This window comes from Leucoraja erinacea, chromosome 22, assembly GCF_028641065.1.
Source record: "Leucoraja erinacea ecotype New England chromosome 22, Leri_hhj_1, whole genome shotgun sequence".
Classification (NCBI taxonomy): domain Eukaryota; kingdom Metazoa; phylum Chordata; class Chondrichthyes; order Rajiformes; family Rajidae; genus Leucoraja; species Leucoraja erinaceus.
Window position 1 is genome coordinate 20,633,645 of NC_073398.1, and position 18,958 is coordinate 20,652,602.

General features: G+C 38.2%; 1 protein-coding gene across 2 annotated transcripts; it reads right to left on the reverse strand.

The window, feature by feature from the left end:
• On the reverse strand, positions 1 to 17,165 carry mlc1 (modulator of VRAC current 1). Of its 2 annotated transcripts, none has more exons than XM_055653058.1 (12): positions 17,092 to 17,165; positions 16,814 to 17,004; positions 16,252 to 16,341; positions 15,287 to 15,340; positions 15,094 to 15,195; positions 9,059 to 9,160; positions 8,629 to 8,700; positions 7,217 to 7,333; positions 6,236 to 6,292; positions 4,098 to 4,220; positions 3,514 to 3,681; positions 1 to 2,611 (listed from the first exon to the last, which is right to left on the reverse strand). In XM_055653058.1, exons 2-12 carry the CDS (start codon positions 16,991 to 16,993, stop codon positions 2,537 to 2,539), a joined length of 1,140 nt encoding a protein of 379 aa, XP_055509033.1. In that variant the 5' UTR covers positions 16,994 to 17,004; positions 17,092 to 17,165; the 3' UTR covers positions 1 to 2,536. The 2 variants fall into 2 exon arrangements, with proteins under 2 accessions (XP_055509033.1, XP_055509031.1); XM_055653056.1 differs by having other exon boundaries at positions 17,089 to 17,162.
• Between the last annotated feature and the right edge of the window lie 1,793 nt (positions 17,166 to 18,958).

The window sequence follows — 18,958 nt, forward strand, 5'->3', positions numbered from 1 at the left end:
GATGAGGAAAGAGTTTAATCAAATTGTTTTTATTGTCACCCTGAATAGACCATACCATCAAATTATCAGAGTTTACAGGATAAATATGATCATTAAGCAAAGACATAACAATTTAGATTAACCCAACAAACTAAAATAAAGTATCATCAACTTTCAAACTGCAGAAACAGAAACATAAGGGACAGCAAAGAAAAATGAAGTCATTAAAATTTGAGCTATACATCGTAGTTATCAACACTTCTGCACAATTACAACATAGGAGCTGCTTTTTGTCTCCTACCAGTATGTTTCCATGAATGGAGCAGCAATATAAGCATAAATATTATTTACCGCTACCAACGCCCACAACCATACCCACCCTATCCTCATTCCCCAACCAGGTAAAAAAAAAACTTCATGCTAGAGGATACCACAGAAATTGTAGATGAATCATTGTTGGATGAGGAATGAAATATGCAGACATCATTAATAATAGGGACCACAAACCAAGCTTATCGCAGTCCTTACCGCATGATCTCTCACCAGATTTTGTCACAATGTGATTTTTATACAGGCCCAGTATCACCAGACACAGGGCAGGGACTGAACTGTTGTGTCAAAGTTCTGTAGTATTATTCACATTCAGATGCCATGTCCTTGTCAGATAACAATTGCACCACTGTATCCCACAATTCTGTTGTTTTCAGTGTGTCTGTATAATACTTAAATTTGTCTGTGACAGATCATTAGTTTTCGTTCAGGAATAGATGAATGCAAATCAATAAAAGTGGCAGATCAATGGTTAACAAGGGAAGTTGATGACAGTATTAGATCGAAGGAAAGTCCTACACTGTTGCCAAGAAAAATCAGCTAACCTAAAAATTGGGAAATTCTCAAATTTTGGAAAAGACCAAGAAATTGATAAGGAAAAATAGAACACAAGAGCTAAAGACCAATAAGCATAAAACTGCTATAAATATGAATAAAGTTTATTAGCATATGCCCTACAGACTTAGATAGGAGAAATTATATAAGGGAATAAAGAAATGAAAGAGAAAGTAAACAAATATCTTGGCTGTGTTCATGCAAAATGATAGAAAACCTCCCCAAAACAGTGGGGAATGTTGGAGCCAGAATAGGGAAGTGAAATAAATTAATATTAGTTTAAAAAAAGATAGAAATGAATGGAGCTGAAAGCCAATAAATCCCTAAATCCTCATCACCTGCATCCTATGATCTTGAATGAGATGGTTTTGCAAGGAATGGATAACTCATAGTTAGGATGCAATTAAAAAGGTACATTGGCCTATATCAAAAGAGGATTTAAAGAGTAGTTTTACCACAAGAACAGAAGGCCTGATGTGAGATCACATCAGGAATATTGTGTACATAATGGGTACATGTCCCAAAGAAATTTACAAAAACGTTGCTTGCTATATTACTGTTGAGAGCAGGGTGAGGGTCACAGCTAGGCTGTGTGGTGCATGAAATATAAGCTTTTTGTTTACACCTCATCCAGCCATATCAAGATTGAATTCTCCCGCAACACTCTTACTTCTATTTTCTTATAACAAGTTTTATATCCATCAGAAACAAAGCTACTGTAGATTTGAAAAATTCTCTTTTAAGGGGCCTTCTCTTCTATTTCTACTTTCCACTTCCTCTCTTCCTTTTTTCTTTTTTATATACACACTTCACATTTTTCTACTCTCTACCATCTATTTTTCCACTTTTTCCTCTTTCTATTGTTTTCTTTTTCTTGTCTTGCTTACTTCCTTCTCATAACATAAAACTAGAGGTTGTACATAGAATGGACTACGGTATTACATAGTTGGCACCTAAAATTAGGTTCCACTGTACTGTTTTGTGCTGTATTAACTTCTAATAAAATAAACAAAAAAAACAAAAAACAAAAAAAAAAGAAACCAAGCTACTCAAAGTATGCTTACAGAACATGATGCGGAGATTCCCGGCATTCTAGTTTGACAGCTCAAACTAATCCTCATGGATACACATTTCAGCACTTTATAATTTATTTTTAAGACTATTATTTCTTCCCTAACTACCATACTTACTCTTTAACTAAAACAGACTACAAATTTGCAAAACAAAGGTGGGAATGTAGCAACTGGGCATGTCAATTATTACTTAATATTATAATGCCGATTTGTATTTTCTGTGTCAATTTTTATTGCTCTATTTTCCACCAATAAACAAAATTAGTCTTCATCATTGCTTATATCTTTTTCCCAGTTATTCCTGTACACAATACAAAATAAACCTATATAAAAATCAGCTACTGTGTACATCAAAGCAATAGAAAATGTTATCTTTCAGTTAACTCATGTGAAATTAATTTTAAAAGATACAGACTCATTTGTTAATGTCAGTCTGGTATAGAAATTCGAATCAAATTAACATAAATGGCGTTATTTACAACGTTTACCTAAAGCTTTCACATTGGGTGGTATGTCATGTTCAGAAGTCACCCGTGGATGAAGAAGCCATTACATGTCAATGTTGGTGAGATAAATTTGAAGGCACATCCACCTTGTTATTACTGCACCATTTGAACCATGACTGCTTTCCACGCCTTGTCTTTGTCAAAGTCCTTTGTGACAGATTTGGAAACCTAGGTGATAAGTATACTTATTTCAACCCAGTTGTAACAATAATAACATGGAGAAACTAAGAAATCAATAGTTTAGTTTAGTTTAGTTTAGTTTAGAGATACAGCATGGAAACAGGCCCTTTGGCCCCCCTGGTCTGAACCTACCATCGATCCCTGCACATTAACAGTATCTTACCTACACACACCAGGGACAATTTACTTATACCAAGCTAATTAACCCACAACCCTGTAGTCTATGGAGTGTGGGAGGAAATCGAAGATCTCGGAGAAAACCCACAAAGTCATGGAGAGAATGTCCAAACTCCGTATAGACAGCGCCCGTAGTCGGGATCGAACCTGGGTCTCTGGCGCTGCAAGCTCTCTAAGGCAGCAACTCTACCACTGCAATAGTCTGCGCCCAATAGTCTGTCGAAAATTAAAATGAAAGCAAAAATGCTGGAAATACTCATCTGCTCAGGCAGTATCTGTAAAGGTGGAAATGTAGTTTATATTTCAGGTTGTTGACCTTTCCTTATGACTCCACAGATGCTGCCTGATCTGCTATTTCTGGCATATCTATCTTTATTTTGGATTTCCAACATCTTTAATGCTGATCTTCAACATCAACATATAGCTTTTTGGATTAATGGGTGGCCGGCATTTTTATATTTGCGATATTAGAAAATGCAGAAACAAATATGTTTATTGCACCTTTTTCAATAGAACAATCTATATTACCTACAGAAGTGCTACAAATTCCCATATCAACGGTTCAATCCAGAATTTCTGGAAACAAAGTACCTGTATAATTAGACAAAATAAGCAAAATGTAGTTCTTAGATGTACCCGCATGTCATAGACTGGCAAGTAGAAAATCCCGGCTTTGATTTATTGTGAATCTATTTGTGCATTTTTATACTTGCCTCAACTGTCTTGCAGCTCCCCTTTTGGAAGTCTGACATATTCCACGTTGACTCATAATATTTAAGCTGCATCTTGTAGTTCACACAGTGGACAAATGTGGCAAGCATGAGACTGGACTGAACCAGTAACAGAAGCATCAGAACAAAAACCAGAATATCATACGACTGCTGCAATAACAAAGTTGGAGAAATGTCCATTACAAAGAATCTTTTGCAAGAGTGGCTTTCAGAAAAAGTAACAATTATTATTTTAAACCTTAGAATAAAAATTAAGCAAATGTGGGTGATAATTCTGGAGAACTATGAAATACAAGGGTGTATCAAAAACATGATCTAATAGAAAACTCATATTAAAAAATATAGAAATGAATTGTACTGCATAGGCATCGGAAATTTATTGTATACTTATCCTCTGCTCCATCATATATCTTGAAGGAATGAATTTGAAGGCACAATTCAAAACTCAATTTACTTAATATTTAACACTTTAACACTTTGGGATGTGGGTCTGGAATAAATTATATTGAAATCAATTTAAAAGTGCAATAGTAAAAGATGCCTTTTCTTTCAGTCGGCAAACTTACAAACAAATTTGTTGAACTCTGCCGAAAGATGTCAATGAACTTCATAATGCTGAAGGATAGATAGCCAGACGCAGTAAACAGCATTGGAGTTGTGACGCTGCTGATAGCAATTAAGACCTCGATCTAAACATTAATGAAACAAATGTCCATAATCATTAAAGAATGCATAGGCCAGATATTTTTTATTCCAATCCTTGCCTAGACACATGTCCAATATGATAAGGATAGACACAAAATGCCAGAGTAACTCGACAGGCCAGGCAGCATCCCCAGAAAACATGGATAGGTAATGTTTCGGGTCTGGTGATTGTAATAGGGAGAGTGGGGGATAAAACCGAAAGCAAAGAAAAAACAGGACAAATTGGGGCTGGGTACAGATTACCTCAGTCAAGAAGGTTTCCTGATAGGCTGACAGTTGGCAACACAGTCGAGGTAGCTATGCATAGCACAGCCTCTTAAACAGCACAGAATTGAAATAACAGGGGGCTAAGTCTTTGGCATTCATAGAATATTCATATATTATTATACATTAAACATTCTAATAAAAGTTTAGAAAATTAACATTAACAGTATGGGGCGCCATCTTGGGGCATGGCTGCTAGCTAGCAGCTGTCCGTCTTTTGCACTCTTTTCTTTAATTTTTCAGTGTTTGTTTTTAGGAGGTCTAGACTTTATTATGTGGGGGGGGAGAATGGGGAAACTACTTTCTAGGCCCCTACCTGGTCGGGGAGGCAGCTTTTCTCTGGGCTGCACCGTCGACCCGTCCTCGCAACCTACCAGCGGGCCTGGAGCGGCGTTTTCCCGAGGGGACCGCCCAGCACCTCAGCTTCGGCGGTGGCACAGCGCTGGAGCGCTATCGCGGAGCGGAGCGGGCGATGCCTTGCCTGGATCGCCGCGCTGGAGCTCCGGTGAGCTGAAGACCGCCGATAAAAACATCGCGGAGCTGCGGGTCTGCAGGAGCGGGCAGCTGCGGGCGGCGGCGCTGACTTCAACATCTGGAGCCTGGGATCTCTCGATGAGATCGCCAATGATGAAGCTCCAACCGTCGCGGCCTTGTCGGTTTCGGAAGCCGCGGTCTCCAGTAAGGAAGCGGCCGTTCCAGGTGTCCCTAGCCGCTGAGAGGACTCTCCCGACGCCGGAGCACCATCTTCCGGCGAAAACGGCCTGGAACATCGGGCCTCCGTAGAGGCAACTGTGGAGGCCTCAATTGGCCCGACTATGGGTGAACTGGGGATGGGGACTACACAGTGTGCCTTCCCCCATAATGGTAACCATTGTGGGGGGATGTTTCTATGTTAAAGATCCTTATTGTTCCGTTTCCAAGATGGCTGCCAGAAGGGAGAGTGAACGCTGGCGCGATTAGCTGCCGCTGCTCTCTTTGAATTGTGTCTTTGAATTGTCTTTGAATTGTGTATTGTTGATGTCTTTACTATTTATTTTTTATATTTTTGTCGTTATTTTTTGTTTTGTTTCATTCCGCTTACATGTTTTGTATTCTGTTTACTAAATTTTGTAAGGTGTCCTTGAGAGTCTTGAAAGGCGCCCATAAATAAAATTTATTATTATTATTATTTGAAAAATTACCTGTGATTTATCATAAAATTACCAGTTATGAGTGATTCCAAGATTTGTTTGAAATAAATTAATGAACTCAACAAATTTAAATTGCTGAAATTTAAGCTTAAAGCTGTTCTTCTCCAATGACTTGTGTGTTGCAGCCAAACATGCTGAGCAGACGGATTTCCCAATTAACCTCTGGGGATGGCAAACAATTGACAATCCATTGCAGAACTACAAGAAAAGTCAATCTTTCACCGATCAATACATCCTAAGACCCTTCCCACAATTCATCACTGCTCCTGGCATTTAAAAAGAATGTGTTTGCAATGTGTTTGCCATTGAGCATCCTGTCATTGCCTACAGCTCACCATCTCTGGGAAGTCCAAGGTACCGGATTCAAGTACCGACTGCACCAGATCTTACTATTCAGACCTGCAGGTCATTCCCAGATTTGAACCCCATCAGTTTTGACTCTAGGGCACTTATGTAGCTGGATAATCATAATACCATACAAATTATAACAGGAAAAGTTAAGTGAAGCTACTGAATCAGACATTGGTCATGCGTTACCTACTTACCATGAACTTGGATGGGTATTCTGCTGCGACATGGCTTGCAATAGCACCAGGAAAACACTGGAAAAAGCAATCACATCAACACTGTAAACAATATACCAGAGCTTGTTTGTGTGTGAAATCCCATGAAATTAGAAGCTAAGGCTACTTGCACACAGATGTAGCCTCTGGGTGGTGCAAAAGTGTAATAGTGGATTCCGAAAACTTGCAGCACTGCCTTAGTGAAAGTTGTCAGGTCAACTTGACTATATGACAAATGATGATGTAAACATTTATGAACTATAGTTTTCTGCAATGGATTTCATTCTGACTCCATAATTATTAATTTTCTAATCTTTAATTAATAGATCTATATAGACCAAAGAACATTGCAGCACAAGGACAGGCCCCGTGGCCTACTGTGCCCATGCCAAACTTGATGCCAAAACCATCTCTTATCTACCTGCACATAACCCATATCCCTCCATTCCATGCACATCCATATGCCTATCTAAAATTATGTTAAGTGTCACAAACGTATTTGCCTCAACCACCACCCGTGACAGCGTGTTCCAGGTACTCACCCTCCGCTGTGTAAAAAAAAATCCCTTCACATCTCCTATAAACATTGTCCTTTCACCTAAAAGCTGTGCTCTCCAGTGTTTGATTTTTCCATTCTGAGAAAATGATTCTGACTGTCTACCCTATCCATGCCTCTCATTATTTTATATACTTCTATCAGCTCCCCCCTCAACTTCCGGCTTTCCAGATAAAATGAGCCATATCTGGTCAACCTCTCCCTTTTAACAACCCTCACAATTACATTCTCTACAAAACAGTTGCTTGAATTGGAAAACATTGATACAGTTTACAAGATTGGAAGCAAAACTCTTGACGTGCAAGTTTAGAATTTCCTTTTTCCCCAATTGCAGCTCTGAGTCATGGTTTATTGATTATGATAATACAACATTGATACAAACTACAACTAAACATTGAATGACCTACTGCAGCCAAAATCCAGAAGAATGTCACAGAGAGGTAGGGCCCAGGGACCAGGGCACCCATATTTAGAGCAATAATTCCACCAAAGACTGCACAAATCGCCACAATCACTTCAACCACCTGCGGAGAAAATATTGACATAGGTTTCACCAGCAAAATAGTCTATTAAAAACGTGTTGTGTTATTTCATATTAGCCCCACTAGCCCCTGATTAACTATAGGAGAACAGCCAAAGGAGAGCTGTAAACATTAGGGAGTGCCACTCATTCAATGCCAACTGAATTATCCAAGCCAATACAATTAGATTGGAAATGTTTCCTCCATGAAGCTGCATCTTTCCTTTCCATGAGCATAGTGTAACATCACTTCCTCAGTCCCTTTTCAAACTTCCATAACTTTTTGTATAATCCTAAGCTTTATAATGCCTATTGAATTCCTGATTTTGATTCGAAAGCAGGGGGACCAAGGTTTCGCTCAACATAACAGATTTGAGCTCAGGAATTGGATGTAATTTCCAAATCTTCCAGCTGTGTTTTATTGCTCTGGACTTCAATGTCTCGCTCATTGTGCAACATGGAAACTGTGAGAAGCACAAGATCCTTGAACAAGAAATGATGTAACTGGTCTGCTCCCCATGACCTTATTCTCCCTTGGACAAATCTTTGGAGATTTTGAGAAAATGTACCATGACTGCTTCATGATTCAGATACAAATTATCTAAAAAAAAAATCTAGCCCAAGCAATGACATGCTTATAGAGGTTTGAAGCAGCATACCAAATCTCGTTGCTCTTATGTGCAATGACAATAAAATATATTATTATATTATTATTATTCATTCTTGAGGGCGAAATAAATAAAAGATGTTGAGGATAATTGAGAGAAAGTAATTAGATTGGGAAACAGTTGACCTGAGTGACCAGATTCTATCAGTTCAAGTAATAGCTAGAAACAAGGAACTGCAGATGTCAGTTTACACAAAGTGTTAGAGTAACTCAGTGGGTCAGACTGCAACTGTGGAGAACATGGATAGGTGACGTTTCCAGTTTGAAGAAGAAACCCAACCCAAAATATCACCTATCCATGTTTCCCAAGTAATTGCTAGAATCTGTATATCCTCTATCGGGAGAGATGCAAGGTGTCTATTCTCATCCGTGAAAAATAAACAACTGCAGCTCATTGATTAGTCAACCTTCTTTTCAGTATCTTATATGACAGATATCACGACACACTCTCCGAACATAGCGGGAAAAAGTTAGTATCTGTAATAAGACAAATACAAACAAAAATAAATTTATGACATAGTACTTGAATACACAAGAGATGAGATTTTAACAACAATTACCCTGATGATTAAATTAATAATTAGCAAAACAGCACTTTTGAGCTTTACAGATATTTAGTATTTTCCACTTACCGAATAGGACTTCAAAGTACGAGACGGAAACTTTATGTGACAAAAGAAGATTGTTTCATTGTAAGGCAACACCTGCGAACATATTGTATGAGAGATTAACTAACATAAAATTAGAATACAAGCTCTAAACAGCCAAAAAGAAAACCATCTTGGAAATTTCAGCACTGTTACTTTAATTATGTATCTTTACAAAATATAAAAATGGGTGTAAATATTTAAAAATCTGGTGCATGATTTGCTTTCACAATAAGTTGTTGGAATTGTTTTCAATGTTACAAATTGATTTAAAAAAAAGATGCTTCTTGATATGGTTTATGTCAACTTAACTGCATCTACATGAAAAACAGTGCACCGATGCACTAATTTATTGTTAAATTGAAAGCACTGCACAACAGACACACAGTGTAAGCATCACAACATGAATACTTGCTTTCTTTTTCTTACAGCACCTAGCATCCGATCTTGCTGACAAGATGACTTTACTTGCCATGAGAATTTCCAGAAGTACAAGTAAAAGCAAGTTAAAGTTTATCTGTGAAAGAAAGTAAATTGTAAATTATACCAACAGTAATTGAGTGAATTTAAGCAGTAAACTTATTTCCTTTCATAATTAAAACCCAGTGTGAATTCTCAGTGTCTACCCAGAATTTCAAATTAACCCCAACTATCCATTTATGAAGGCCAACAATAACTTAGAGAGCACCAGCAATTGTGCAGCTTGATAATGTGAAACCCATTCCATCTCAAAGATTGAATGGAAATTGTCCAGATTTTGGAGTTTTGTTGACATCATTACTTCATGGAACGGGCTACAACTTTGGTCTACGTTCCCATTAAGATCCAAAACTGCTCAAGGAGTGTTGTTTTACAACTTCATCAGTTATGAGATGTATAATGGGTTTCAATGACATAGCAAACCATAAATACTTCTATCGAAAATTACTTTAAGATACTTCAAAACCTGGTACTTTTTGTACTTTGAATCTTAGAGTCAAAGAGTCATATAGCATTTAAACAAGTTTTTCAGCCAAAATTGCCCATGCTAATCAATATGTCCCTTCTACACTTGTCCCACCTGCCCACATTTGGCACACATCCCTCTATACGTTTCCTATTCATGTACCTGTCCAAACCTTATTTAAATATAGTTATAGCACCTGTGACAACTACCTCCTCTGGCAACTCATTCCATATACCCAAAATGTTGCCCTTCAGGTTCTTATTAAGTCTTTCTCCTCTCACCTTAAATCTATGCCCTCTGGTTCTTGATTACCCTACTCTGTATATATATCCCCTCATGATCGTACACACCTCTACAAGATCACTACTCATCCTCCTATACTCCAAGGGATCAAGTCCTAGCCTGCCCAACATCTCCCTGTAGCGCAGGCCTGAAATCCTGGCCACATCCTCATAAATCTTCTCTGCATACTTTCCAGCTTAACAACATATTTCCTATAGCAGGGTCACCAAAACTGGACAAGTTACTCCTAAGGTGGCCTCACCAACATCTTATACAACTGTAACATAACATTCTAACTTTTATTCTCAGTATCTTGATTGATGAAGGCCAATATACCATAAGCCTTCTTAACTATCCCATCTGCCTGTGACACCACTTTCAAGGAACCAGCACTCAAGCTTTCTCTGCTCTAGAACTTCTACAAACATCTCCCTCCTTCTTCTTTCTCCACTCTCTCCACTAAAGGTCTATTAATCAGCTCCAAAGTTCGCAACGATGTATCCATCTTGGGCTCACACCTGCCTTTATCCAAAAATCGGCCTCTCAAGAACCTCCTTGTCTAAGGTCTTATGTTGCCAGTCCTGATTTGGCTTTTTTTTTCACTTCCACTTTTTTTTCCCCCCACTCTCCCCACTACAGTCAGTCTGAAGAAGAATTCCAACCCAAAACGTCACGTCTCAAATATCTCTCGAGATGTTATCTGACCTGCTGAGTTACTCCAGCATTTTGCATCTATCATCCATCATCACCCTTTGCATCTTTCCATTAAGTCAATTCTCCATCCAGTCGGCTAGCTTTCCCTGGATCCCATGTGATCTAACCTTCCAGAGCAGCCTATCATGTGGAATTTTGCTTAAATCCAAAGAGACAACGTCTACAACTCTGCCCTCATCAACTTTTTGGTTGCATCTTCAAAAAACTCAATCAGATTTGTGAGACACGATTTCTCACATACAAAACCATGCTGACTATCCTCAATCAGTCTTGTCCATCCAAATGCATATATTTTTTATTTCTCAGATTACGCTCCAGTAACTTGTCTACCACGGATTTTAGGTTCAATAGTTCCATCTATTATGGCTGAGGAAACACAAACACAATTAATGATAGAGAATGACATTGAGACCTATTCAGAGCCAGCTGAGCTCCAACACAGACTTAAACATTCATGACTATATTAACAGGTGTAAATAGCACATGTCTTTTACATGTCAAGCACAAACTGGCATGCTCAAGTCCCTAATATAGAACAAAACATTATTTGTTGAGTTTTGGGTCCTTCAACTGAAATAGAGCTAAAAATAAATGTGATTTTGCTTTGGCACAGAAGGTTACTTTTGTGTTCCTTTTCTAGGTCTGCACAAAACTTGAGAGTCTTTAATTTACAATGTTGGCAGCAAGACAAGTCAAAATGGCTGCACACACACTGTCACACAGACAGTAGAGAACTATATACAAAACATCCCCCTTTGTCCTGTGCAGCACCACCTGCTGCACCGGAGGAGCAACGGGTCCTCCCACCCCACACAGTCCACCAAACAACACATTCACCCTTTCCAGTGCGAACGTCTCCATTTAGCTGGACCTCGCTTCACTCTTTTTTTTCCAGCCTTTTTGCGTTTCACAACTCTTGCTAAAGGCTCAGAATCAACAGAGATTTCCTCGGTGTTCTCTTTTGAAGAGATATCAGTATTTGCTTCATCTGTATGCTGTTCTTTCTCCAATTTGCTGTAGTTTTTCCAGAAGCCTACATTTAAAGTTTAACTGATTGTAAACAAAAAGCAGGTTCTTTTGTAGCAGAGAATAATGAGGATTTTTCATATGCTATAGATTTTGTGAAATGTAATCACAGCAAAAGAGGAAAGTATAATTGTTTTTCACGTTATTAAATATTGACTTAGGATCAGTTTAAATAATAACCATTACAATTTTAAAGTAGAAATTATATTCCTTGTGCAATATAATATGAAGTAGGGCCCAGAAGCCGACGATGTCTGATCCTCATCGGTATTGATCTTCCCATCATCGAAGACATCCGTAGGAAGTGTTGCCTCAAGAAGGGTGCGAAAATCATCAAGGACCCAGACCACCCTGGCCGCTATCTCATTTTTCTGTTACCATCGGGAAGAAGGTACAGTGTTCCGAGAACCATTGTCTTGAGGTTCAAGAACAGCTTCTTCCCATCAACCATCAAGTTCTTGTACCACAGTACACAACCTTGAACCACACTACACAACCTTGAACAACACTACATAATCCTAACCATGACCCTACCTCAGCACGTTACTACTATGGATTTTGTACAGATTTTACTACCTACCCCAACTTGCACCATTACAAACTGATTACCTAATATAACTGAGCATTTACTTTATAATTGTTTGGTGTATTTAATTGTTGTGTTCCTGTAATTAATGTGCCAGTCAAATTGTAATTGTTCTGTTCATGGTGTATATTACAATTAAACACTCTTAACTCTTGAAAGAAAGATGTAAATCATCAATTTTTATATGCATTATATCTTCTGGGGTATTGGGAAAAGGTGTCCAATTGAAACAACATGGGAGGAAAACAAAGTTAAGAGAGATGTATTTTCTCCCAGATAATTATTATGTCAAATGAAGTCATCTTGTTACCCATACATTTACTAACAGACACATGTATATTCAATGTTCAATATCCAAAGTTTGTATCATCCAGAACATCTATTACATAGAACCAAAACACAGAAAGTAGAAATTCTGCCAGGTCTTTAGTGGACATCACTCCTTGCTTTTTTACTCTAATCCCTGTATTTCCTTATTCCCTTCAAATATCAAATCAAATCCCCCTCACCTGTATCCACCTACATTTACCTCCCTCACCTTTCTTCCAGCTTTATGCACCCCCTAAAATAATCAGTCTGAAAAAGGGTCCCAACCTGAAACGGTACCTATCCATGTCGTTCAGAGATGCTGACTAACTAGCTGAGTTACTCTAACACATTGTGTCTTTTTCTGTAAACCAGCATTTGCATTTCCTCGTGTCAACATTCAGGTAAACTGCTTCTGCACCCTCTCCACATTTTTCCTACACTGGGGTGATCAGAACTCCAAAATACTCCAAATGCGGCCTAATATGACTTTCTGACTCTTATACTCAATGCCTCAACTGATGAAGATCAGCATACCTTTTTTACTACTTTATTTGTTTGTGTTGCCACTTTTAGGGAGCTAGGACTTGGGCCGCAACAGCTGGATCCTCAACATCTGGACGCATAGATCACAATCAGTGAGGATAGGCAACAAAAGATCTTCCACAATAACCAATACCGGTGCCCCACAAGGATGTGTTCTCAGCCCCCTTACTATACTTCTTATACATTCACGATTGTGTGGCCAAATTCTGCTCTAACTCCATGTATGTTTACAGATGGCAACACCGTAGTTGGCCGGATCTTGAACAATGACAGTACGGAGTACAGGAAGGAGAATAAGAGCTTAATAACATGGTGTCAAGTCAACAACCTCTGGCTCGGTGTCAGCAAGATGAATTGAGCTAATTATTGACCTCAGGAAACGAGATGGTGTACATGTCCCAGTCAGCATCAATGGTGCCAAAGTGGAAATGATTGAGAGCTTAAAGTTCCTTGGCATAAATGTCACAAACCACATTGAAGCTATTGGCAAGAAAGCACACCAACTTCTCCAGAAAGTCTCCACTTCCTCAGACTAAGGAAGTTTGGCATGTTTCCACCAACTCTTACCAACTTCCACAGATGCGCTGTAGAAACCATCCTATCGGGATGCAGGAGTGCATCACAGCTTGCATTGCTAGCTGCTTTGCCAAGACTATAAAAAAAATGCAGAGTTGTGCATGTAGCCCAGCCCATCACACAAACCAGCTACCCTCCCCCCCCACCCCACAAATGACTATCTATCCCATGCTGCCTGGGGAAAGCAGTCAACATCATTAAGGATGTTAAGGTTGTTCTCCTCTCTTCAATTGAGCAGAAGATACAAACGTGTGAAAGCATGTACCAGTAGATACGGGAACCACTTCTTCCCAACTGCTAGCAAAACAACTGATCAGTCTTCTCACAGGCTAAGGGAGTAGCCCTAATACCGCCACCTACCTCAAAGCAGTCCTTGCACTTTTTGTACCTATACTTTCTCTGTAGCTGTAACATAATAACGCTGTAACACTATAATTTACACTCTGGTATTTTCTTTTTCCACCATCCTCTGCTTCTGTGGATAAGCCAATTCTGATTCCAAATTCGGGTATGACTTAATTGTACTCATGTACCGTTTGATTTGAATGGATTTCACAAAGAAAAAAGATTTTCACTGTATTTCAGTTGACATGGCAATAATAAATTAATATTAATAAATCAATGCTCTTGAGCGTCCTGCCATTTACTGCATACTTTCTCTTTGTATTTGACTTTCTAAAGTTCAATGCCTCACACTTGCCTTGATTATACTATACCTGTCATTTATTTGCCTATATCTATAACTGATCTATATCCTGCTGTATTCTTTGACAGCTTTTTTCAGAGGCCACAACATCACTAATTTTTGTACCATCTGCAAATTTACTAACCAATCCATCTACATTGTTGTCTATTTACGTCATATATATCACAAACAATAGAGATCCCAGTACTGAATCCTGCAGCCAACCAGTCACAGGCGTTGTGCCAAATAACATCTCTCCACTACTACCCTCTGTCCTCTGTAAGTAAACCAGTTCTGAATCCAAACTACCAACTCACCATGAATCTCATGCATCTTAAGGTTCAGGATCAGTTTACCATGAAAATCCATGAAGACAACATCCATTGCCCTACCTCCATCAATCATCTTTGTGTCCTCAAAAATCTCAATCAAGATCATAAGACAGATAATGCCATGTTGACATTGCCTAATTAGTCCATTCTCTTAAAAATATAAATATTCATATTCCTAAGAATCTTCTTCAATAGTTACCCAACCACTGATGTGAGGTTCACTAGCCTATAATTTCCTGGATTATCCCTATTTCACTTCTTGGACACACAATAAACGAAAGATTGTTATGTTCACACTAAATCTCAAAAGGAAGTTTATGATTTTTTGTTTGTTTATACTTTTTAATCCATGATCAAATAATATTGTCCAAATATCTGTTACATTCCAGTTACACATTTTTAACAAAAATGTCCATTAATTAAAAAAATGCATATAGTTACGAAGACTTACATTCAATGCAGCTGGATTGAGGAGTAGTTTGCACCCATACCAAATCATGCATGTTGTTGTTATAGTGAATGTGGAGATGAAGAGAAGCTGGAGGTGTGGTAACTAAAGAAAATAATTATTTTAAATCTGTAACTTCAGCCTTTAATCAATAAGAGTATAAATATCAAAATGTCATTGGCATTAATATACCTACTGCATTAACTCTTTTCTTAGCTGTGGCAAAACTGACAACTGCTGCAGGAATACACTAGGAAGGAAAATATCAATTAGTATAATATTTGCAGGAGCGGGGAAACAAGTCCACAAACTACTATGCAGCGTGCAATAAATACATAAAAATACCTTGAACTTAACTGGGAAAAATATTTTGTGCTACTCTTGGGATCATATTTGAAAATAAATTATTAATACATGTATTTCATGCAAACCCTGGGTTCTGAAAGAATAATGGAGCAAAATACTTTTGTGCTATCAGAATGGGGTTAGGAGGGAGATAGATCAGCCATGATTAAACGGCAGAGTAGACTTGATGGGCCGGTTGGCCTCTCTCTCTCTCTCACATCCCCTCATGACCCCCCCCCCCCCCCCCCCCCCCCCCCCCCCCCACACACCTCACCCCCGCACACACTCTGTCCTCTGAAAAGAATGAATTGAAATGCGTCTGGAACACTCCTAACCCAAATCCTCATTGTCACCATTTTTAATTTGGAAGAAATTGTAATCAGGCCCAGAGAACTCAAAGAATTGCAGAACTCAAAGAATTGAGAATGTTTCCACTTCTTGCTTCTGCAATTCTTTGATGAGTTGGTGAGGGGGCATTTTCTGGAGCTGCTTGGAATTTAATCCCTGGATTTTTTACGGCACAAAACAAGCTAAGAAATTTTGAAACTCTAACATCCCAGAACTATATTCATGTTTTTTTCTATCAGACTAAAAAAATCTAATGAATTATTTAGAATAGAAATTCCAAATATTTACTACAAATAAATTCTTACAAAAATAGCCTTATCTAAACTGACCAAGAAGTGAAACTTAAAATTCACACACAGCTCAAGCAATGTGAAATATTTAAATATTTTTATAACATTCCATGCACTATGCTTTCAACCATGCAAAATTAAGATAAAAATCTAATAATCACATTAAAAAAGTGCTTACTGAACCTGCTGCACAACGCAAGTAGTCCATTTCATCAGGAAATACATTCCCCAGATAAACGGAGAAACCAGTAATTATCAGGAGACAACTCTGTAACGCAATTAGAAATGTAATTTTTACCTAATGCAGCAGCATCTTACAATAAGAATAAAATCACAACCTCTAATCCATACTGGCATTGACTACTGTGCTACGGCAGAGTAAAATTAAAGATCCCAGAACAAACTATCTACAAAATCTAAAGCAATTATAACAATTATATTACAACAACAAAACCTTTTTGCTATTTACTAAGGCTTTCATTCTCAAGTGATAATAATTTAGTCTTATTGTGAATATTATTGTTTCATTTTGTTATACAAGATTTCATTCTTTTATAATATATCACATTTTTTAAAAGCCTACCTAGGTTACTTGTAAATTACACTTCCTATGCTAAAATATTCTTGTGAAATCATATATAAAATGTCAAATTCAAATATGAGCATTGCTATGAGTTTGTAAACATTTGTTTACGTTTAGTAGTTATCTCTCATATAAAATGTTACATGGGTACATTTACCCCAATCATCAGACTGTAGATCCATCCCCTATGATGAAAACAAGTATGACATTTTCTGTTCAGCTGAAGATCACTGGATTGAACATCGGTGGTGTAACTTGCATTGTCTTGTTTTCCTTGTTCCAATGTAGACATTTTATCATAGCCAAAGTCCTCTTTGTAATCATCTTCCTTGGACATTTTTCTTCTCGCTATAACAAAAAAAACATTAGTCATAGGCATGGGAATGGTTCATGAGTAGAAAATAAGTATTTGTTTCAAAGGTATGAACTCACTACCGTTTTGAGGAGCAAAACTGCAAGTGACAGCAACCTTAGTGTTTTGCAGCGACGTGATGTGCTCACGCAAAGTGCTCCCGAAGATTTTACAGTGTAGTGAGCTTCTTTTGAAAAGTTTGCTCATCAACTTTGGCTTTGAGCATAATCTATTCAATTGCAAACAAAGCTGCAGCTCAGAAACTGTGAATTAGTGCCAGGAGAGTGGAGTGCATCCTGAATTTAAATGAGCTGAAAAGCCCAGAACAGGATCTTCGCTGAACTTAATTTACTTGTTCAAAACTTTATACGTGCACATACTTTTTTATGAAGCCAGACAATTTAAAGTCTTATAGACTAAAGTGTATATGTGTCTTCAAATGTTATATATGTCCAGATTTCCTGAGTAAAAACATAATCACAGTTGTGTCACCCTGTGCATTTTGGCTACAAAATGTAAGAACGTGCAAGGCACATCTTTGTTGAACACTCTGGTGATTAATGCCCACAGGGAAAGACAAAGGCATGGATTACTTCAAGATTTTTCAACCACTTTGCAAATGTTATTACCCAATGTTCTCTTCAACATTGCTGGAGAAGCATTTTCACTGTTGCTCTTAACAAGCTCCGAGACTATAGAGTCTTCAAGCAGAACAACTTGCACTTTGAGAATTTGTACCAAGAAATAAAGATGTACCAACCTGCTTCTTTTCGGTGTACTTCTTGAAACCGGCCTTATTTACAGGAATATTTGAAACAAAATCATCATATATAATTTGCAATGCTAAAGGAGGCCAATGGCTAGATCCACACATGAGGGTCCCTGAAGGGTCAAGTGGTGAATGTCATAGTGAAGGACATTTGCAGAATACGGACCACAATATTGGAAGGTTTAGTCGAGAAGTCCAAGGAAAAACTTAGAATCTAAACAATCGAGGAGGGTTAATTTCAATGAACTCAGAGGGATCTTGATGGTTACGTTGGCGTCACGAGCTAGCAGTCAGAAATGCACAATGGATAGTCTTTAAAATCAGTGACATTCCAGTACACTTGTACACGGAGGTAAGAGCGGGCAACACAAACTTGAGTCTACGAGACGAGTTACAGAATGGGATAATGCCAAAAAAGTGAAATATAACTGATATCATTCAAGATTCAATTTAATTGTCACATGTACCAATTAAGGTACAGTGAAATTTGAGTTACCATACAGCCATACTAAGTAAAAAGCAAAAAAACACACAGTACATAAAACAAAGTTTAACATAAACATTCACCACAGTGGAATCGACATTCCTCACTGTGATGGAAGGCAATAAAGTTCAGTCATCCTTTGTTCACCCATGGTCGGGGCCTTTGAACGGGGCCGTTGCCGACGGTCCGCTGTTCAACCCTTCTCGTCGGGATGATCCACCACCAGGTGGCGCCCGTAATGGCCGCCTCGCCAGCAGTCTGTCTTGCCCTTTCTCCGTTTTTATTATTTTAAGTATGTCTTGAATGTTTTAATGTCTGTTGGTATGTTTTATGTGGGGGGTGTGCGGAGGGGATCGGGGGAAACCTTTTTCAGTCACTTACCTCGACAGAGATGCGATTTTTCTCCGTGTCACATCTGACTGCGAGCAACCACCAAATTCTGTGAATGAATATAAAACAGCTTTTGATGCAACATCTATAGTCTGAAATATTAACTCTGTTTCTAAGAATTTTGCCTGTACGTTTTCATTTGTGTTTATATTTTGATGCTTTATTACCACAACTGTGAGGAAAAAAAACCTCAATCACATTGAAGGAAAATATTATTAGGCAAACCCATTAACTTTGCTGTTCTTGCAATGTCAATTCAGATTGTGAATTGCAAGAATTAATGATGGAAGGAGGTGGTTTACTCCTG